Source organism: Sitodiplosis mosellana, unplaced genomic scaffold (genome assembly GCF_009176505.1).
Source record: "Sitodiplosis mosellana isolate CC-2019 unplaced genomic scaffold, AAFC_SMos_1.0 Smas_scaffold_6226, whole genome shotgun sequence".
Taxonomy (NCBI): Eukaryota; Metazoa; Arthropoda; class Insecta; order Diptera; family Cecidomyiidae; genus Sitodiplosis; species Sitodiplosis mosellana.
Genome location: NW_022601467.1, coordinates 9,330,866 through 9,337,525, shown reverse-complemented (window position 1 = coordinate 9,337,525; position 6,660 = coordinate 9,330,866). Strand labels below are relative to the sequence as shown.

The following is a 6,660-nucleotide window of genomic DNA, read 5'->3' as shown; positions in this document are numbered from 1 at the left end:
AATGGCCTAATTTGGTGCGGCCTAGCGAGCCGCACCGACCAAAAATCCTTTTGCTCCCATTGGGAAAATTTCGAAAATTTATCCTGAGCAAAAAAACAGCACTTGTCTTGAGCATTAATGCGAAAAAATTAACTAATTGTTTTCCATTTCGAATAAAGTACAATTTTTTTCTTTTATTGGAACAGCCGCCAAATCCAGTCTCATTTCAATGAAACGAATTAAATGAAGAAAAAAATATTTGGTTCAATATAATCAAGTGAATCGAGTAATTCACTACAAATGTTTTTGTGTTCAAAAGAAATTTGCCATAAACTAAAGAAAAAAGCACAATTTTTTCTGAAACGTTTCGCCTAGGGGCTAACCACGGATTTTTTATTGACAAAATCTGTTTTTATCGCCCAATTTTAATCACATCTGTAAAAAATTGAAAAAATCTGTATATATTGAATTTTATCGTTTAATATCGACTATAAACGTTTAATGTGCTGACGTCATTACCGATTCAAAAATGCTGGAAGTGGGTTTTGGTGGATCCTCAGGATCGTTTAGTACTGCTCCCGGTTCTGAAAGTGGATCCTCAGGATGGGCCAGGGCATTGTCAAACCCAGTCTGGTCCATCCTGAAGATCCACCAAAACCCACTTCCAAAATCGGGAGCAGTTCTGAACGATCCTGAGGATGCACCAAAACCCGCTTCTAGAACAGTATCCATTCGTTAAAGCGAACAAATTACTGCAAAAATCGGGCAAAATCGACCAAAATGTGATCATATCGGAATTTATTTGTTTAAATGATAAAAAACGTTAAAGTCGGTCATTATTGGTTATTTTTAAAACCGTGGTTAGCCCCTAACGTTTTGCATACAATTTCACGGTTGCGGTAAGGCACAAAATAAAAATAGAAAAAAAATATCAACATGATGCGATGCAGCATATAAACGTATTTGGTTATGAAAAAACATTTTTTGGTTCATCAAAAAAATGAACAATTTACCTAAAAATCGATTTTTTCTTTGTTTCAAAACAGACTTGCGATTTAAGTGAAGTTTTTCTTTGTCTTTCACAGATCATTTCAATTTCGCATCACTTTTTCTTTTTTTTTCTTTCTTTTTTTTCATTTTGTTACGAGTATTTCTAATTTATAAAAATTTTGTTCCATTTTAAATTCGGCAAAAAAACTGTTTAGGCATGATGGAAATGTTTTTCGGTTAAAAAGCAACTAATTTAAATGTTTCTTCCATGTCTTCCATAAAATGTTTATGTCACCGCGTTCGGTTCGCCACAACTTTATGCCTGAAGCTAGAAAATTTTTAATGTGAAAACAGTGAGACACTCATTTCAAACTTCAGCTGAACTAAACAAATGTGGGTTTAGGCCTCTTTGAGCAAAATACCAGAGAAAAATGTAAACATAGCAAGTAAATAGCTCGAAAAGTTCGAGAGATATGCCCCATTGCTTTCAGTTTTCGTTGTTAAATGAAGAAAAAGAAGCGCTTACTGGATTAAAAACCAACGTAGCAAATAAATAATTTATACGAGAATGCCAGTTGATATGTGAGTTCAACTTTTCTTTTAATATGAATTTATGCAAAAATAAATATTCAATTTCTCTTCAATAAATCAAATCGTTTTTTTTTGTAACATTACCACTGTAAAACATGTCATTGATCGCATTTAATAAATAAATCGGCTGTTCAGCCGAGCACATGCAAATTGTAATGCTGAATTTTTTTCGTTTTCATTTTATTTTTCTTTCAAACTCTTTTTTAGCTTTTCTTAATTGATCCAAATGGTTTTTTTTTTATTCAACAAAATTATATGCAATGGCATCCAAAAACACAACATTAACCTTTTACATAGCATTTAGCAAAATAGATAAATTCAGACAATAAGAAAAAACAAAACATTTCAAAATATTGGATGCACATTTTAGCACGTTATTCAAAGAGTTTACATAAAAGATTTTGTTGACTTTCATTCATTTTAATTGCTGTTCACAAAACGGTAATATCAATCATAAGATATCATTGTTTCTTGGGATGTTGTTAGACAGGAGAAAGAAAAACAATCTTTTTCTGAGCATTAAATTTCGTAAATCTCTTCAAAGAAAAAACGGAATAAATTTCCTTTCGCAATGAACAAAATAACAGTGTCCGAATGTTAAAAATCTAATCGTTAACTTGTATTGGCCACTTTAATTGTGCGTCATTTTCCCTGCCATCACAAGTTCGAGTACACACACACACACGAGAGCGCATGTGATGCAACTTGCGAATAACAGTCTATGGTCATCTTTCATAACAGAGTTTGCATCATTTGGCGCCCCACCACCGCATCGCTCACAGATGTCTAGGGGAGGTTCAAGTCATGCAAAACGTTGTAAAAAACTTGATGCACAGCTCAATTCTTTGGCAGACGAGTTTTCTACTTATCAAGTCTTGAATATTCCGGCACTGCCTATTATTTTGGTTACATTTTCCATTTCAATATGATGTTGTTTACTTGTTTCTCATAAGAAATTGGATTATTTCTATTGAAAATTGATTTTTTCTAATCTCTACATTCGGTCATTTAAGTGTGGGTGTTCTTAAATTCAATAAAAACTTGGTCGCATCAGTAATTTGAACAAAGACCTAGGCCCTAATGACGTCAATAAATAAATGAATGAAAATGTAGATTTCATTTTATTGAATTTTGCAATACGATTTGTTCGAATTTCGTGTGTTAAAAACGAGTGTATGGATTGATTTCTGTCATTTGGTACGCCGTAATGGTTGATTATCGTTTTCATTTCAACGGGTGTTATTTTTTTTTGTTTTAGCGCCAATTCACATTTTCGTATGCATTCAATATTGGATTTAATTTGTGTGTGGTTAAATAAATGTTCGAAGGGAAATTATTCGTATTTCTATGTACATCATTTGAATGCTTTCAACTGTTGGAATTCTTATCGATTGAGTGACTACACAGTGATGTAACTAGCGTTTCGTAGTCGGGCAATGACGTTTCAAATTGTTCTAGCAATTTGGTTACAGCATCAGCGGCTTGATCATTTGCTTCAGTCTCAATAATTTCCTCAGCGGCTGCCATATTTACGGCGTCGCCGTTCAGCACAAGCGGTGGCAATGGTTCGCTAAACGCATGCAATGGTGGTGCATTGAAGCAATCGCGATAAAATTTGGCTAAATCCTTCATTGGCGTCGCGGTTGCGAATGGAAAACTCTGCAAATTACAAATAATGATTATCATCAATTTGAATCATTCTGAGGGGGGAAATATAAAGCAAAGAATTTCCCTTTTTATTCTTACCATTTCTTTGAGAATTCGATCCTCTTCGCGTGACAGTGTTTTCGATGAGCCAAATCGGAATCGATCGTTTTTCGTCAAACTGTCATTCTTCGAGTCCAATCCATTCTTCGGTTCGTCATCACCATTCGCATTGACGTTATTGTTGTTGTTGTTGTTGTTATTGAGATTTTTGTTATTGTTTATGTTGTTGTTATTGTTATTAATTAGCATTTTTCTTGAATCGGGTGAGCCAGGACAGTCAATGTTGCCGTTGTTCGCTTTGCTCTTATCATTTTCATTGACTTCATCGTTTTTGGTTTCCTTCTGTTTTGACGGACACACACATGAAATAAAAAGCGAACGCATTTCAAGCGTCTGAATCAATGTTGAAAAAACATTCGACGCTTACCTTTGGATTTTTGATCAACCAGCTGAACGGTGGAATTTCTGGCAGAATATAATCTTTTTCTGTGTACTGTGTAAGTTTTGATGGATCGACAAAAGCACCAGTTATTAGCGGTTTTTCGAGATCGATCACTTTCTTTTCCCTGAAAAAAGACAAAATAGGAAAACGCCCACGTTTAAAACATTCCAATTGTTCGAATTGTTTTTAAAATGTAATCGAAATCCAAAATTTCACTCACGTTTTCTTAATATGATATCGAATTTGTGTCTTGGGGCTGATATCGTTAAAATGATCACTTTTCAGCATTAATGTGGTGTCTCGACCGGTTTGTGTTGGTGAAATGGTCATTTTGGTTCTATATGCCACGGCCATTTTGAACTGTCCGACACTAGTACTTAAGTCACCAATAATATGCTCTTTGAATCCTTCACCTTGAAATTTTTATCGAAAACAGCAAAAATATATAGGATCGTTAGTCAAAATTTGTGGTATTTTTTTTCTTTCTTATGAATAATAATGATTTTATAACTACACTTACCTAAATTATCAACTTGTGGATTTCCTGAATAGATGCGATAAAAGATGTCAAAACATCCCATACTCTTCTTGCGCGACAATTTGTATGCAGGCGTTGAGCGTGTTACTTGCACCAACGACTTGAGCAGTGTGCCCATACGATTATAAATGGAATACGAAACCCTTGATGTTTTGTCCAATAATTGTCTATTGCATGATAGCGACCACACTTCCAATATCATAGTATCATTGTCGGCAGTTTTCAATGAGATTTCCACACACAACGGCAATCGAGTCAATATGGATTCTCCGGATTTGGTTTCAATCACTTGCTTGGTTTGCGCTAAACTCTCTGGCTCATCATCAATCGTAATGTTGAACTGTTGTAAATAACGAAATGGAATGAAAAAACACAATTAATATTGGTAATGTGAATAAAATTGCATGACTTATTATTGTAAATGACAAAATGGACTGGAATGATACTGGTAATAGTCGACCTAAACCACTTGAATCCAGGTGCATTCAATATGTTAACTATCGATAAATATGTGAACAGGTTAATACTATTCGACAATTGAATATGGTTTTTGTGAACAATGTCAGTTCAATGTTATCACCGTTTCGATGGAAAGAAATAAAAAGCGAAAACAAACAAGTTGCGATGGAAAAAACCGTGCTTCCAAAACCCAAAACTAAGTGTGTATTCCAAGAATTTAAGTATTTCTTAGAATTTCAAAATTAATTGAACATCCAATTATCACAATTAAAAAATTCCAGATTATTTATTATTATCGATGCGGATCTAATAATGGAACTTTGAAACTGAACTGTTGTGGCTGCACATTCTGGGTGCAAACACAAATAGTAAATACAGTGGTCGAATCAAAGTTTACAGGTTCATTTGTATCACTAAACCAGTACCTTTTGATTTCTCTTTGTTAAATTTTGCGAAATACATCATCGACGACGATAACGAATGTTTTATGAGAGAAACTGTTTCAACGAAAAGAAAAAATTGCTCGGTTGCAATCAGAGTAAATAAATTGGTTTGATAACTCGGTAAAAAGCGGTACACTTGAATTTTCGATGATGTTTCATATATTTCAATTGATAAAGGCAAATACGAAAAAAAGAACACGATGTAAACACTAGTTGCGCGTAGCGAAAATGGCAAAGGAGGAGCAGAAGGAGAAGAAGGAGAAGAGTGTTGATAAGCAATTATCAAATCATCTGAGAGAAGAGTCACTTTTGAATCCGAATTTAGAAGTTTTTTTCTTTGCTATTTTGCTTGTGTCAATATTGTTTTGCTTGACTTTGCAACTTTTTTTTTGTGGTTGAGTTGACAGCTGTAGAGTGAAATTGGCATTATCAGCCGATCTGTTTGTCATACGATTACCGTGAAAATAACTCATCATACGCATTATTTGAACACTAAACATACAATAATTTAAAGGAACCTTGATTCAATGACACTTTTTTTATTATTATTTCATATTTCGTGGATGAGCGGCTATCAAACAACAAACGAATTTCGTTCCGGTTTAAAGTGGACAAAAATCCAACCGATGGATGCAAACATGTGAAAAACAAGAAATTATTCGTTTTATTAGAAAATTATTCAATGGTTGATTATAATAAAATACTTTAAGTCATACATACAAAACAAGAGCCGAACAAGTTGCGATGAACGCACTTGACACTTGCTTCGGAGATGTCTTTGTCTCTTTATCCACAAACGACTCTCTAAACGACAGTGATCAACTCTCTGAACGACAGCGAGTCGACTTTGAGAGGAAAATAACTTTTTAGATTACATCGAACTCTTGTTGACATTGAAATGAAAAAAATAAATAAACAAAATAGAATGGAACAAAGCCCAAAAGAAATGGTCACACCATACAGCAACGGTCGGTCGCGACGGCAACCACCACCACTTTAGCGTTGATTAACAAACGATCAACACCGATTTTTAATACGCATTTGTTTAGATATTTTTAGTTTGATATCGTATTCCAGTTACATGTCGAATGAAAAAATGAATCGATTACACTAAATTTATTATTGTTTTGCATTCGGATCAAATGTCATTTATAAATTTGAATGAGTGATTGTACGTGCACTATATCGATATCAATATTGAGTCAATCGAAGAGTGCATATAAACAACTGAACACGACACAACAACAACAACAACAGCAGCAGCAGAAGAAAATGCATTCGTCTGCTTAATAGCTATTGAACTGTGTTTCCCACATAGATCGCACATCCTCGGATAAATTACACGGTATACCAGTTGCATATTTATCACTACAAACCTTCTTTCATTCGGTTTTTTCCCAACCATATAACAACGCAGCGCAATGACAGCGACACAGCTACTGAACAAACAACTGCACTTGGTTTACTTAATGGGATATCGGTTTGTTGTTGTCTTTTTATTTTCTGTATTG

At 34.3% G+C, this 6,660-nt stretch overlaps 1 protein-coding gene and 1 long non-coding RNA gene across 2 annotated transcripts in view; one reads left to right on the top strand and one right to left on the bottom strand.

The window, feature by feature from the left end:
- Positions 1 to 1,550: 1,550 nt before the first annotated feature.
- LOC129579133 (autophagy-related protein 13 homolog) overlaps positions 1,551 to 6,660 on the bottom strand; it is a 12,629-nt gene continuing 7,519 nt past the window's right edge. Inside the window, exons 2-6 of the mRNA XM_055468804.1 lie at positions 4,230 to 4,587; positions 3,930 to 4,122; positions 3,695 to 3,833; positions 3,307 to 3,609; positions 1,551 to 3,219 (exon numbers count right to left, since the gene is read on the bottom strand). Of these exons, the coding sequence (XP_055324779.1) occupies positions 2,929 to 3,219; positions 3,307 to 3,609; positions 3,695 to 3,833; positions 3,930 to 4,122; positions 4,230 to 4,587 (1,284 nt within the window). The 3' untranslated portion in view covers positions 1,551 to 2,928. The remainder of the gene's footprint in view (positions 3,220 to 3,306; positions 3,610 to 3,694; positions 3,834 to 3,929; positions 4,123 to 4,229; positions 4,588 to 6,660) is intronic.
- The window catches only part of LOC129579135 (uncharacterized), a 1,612-nt gene continuing 824 nt past the window's right edge, over positions 5,873 to 6,660 (top strand). The window contains exon 1 of the long non-coding RNA XR_008689195.1: positions 5,873 to 6,494. This is a non-coding gene — a long non-coding RNA (uncharacterized LOC129579135). The remainder of the gene's footprint in view (positions 6,495 to 6,660) is intronic.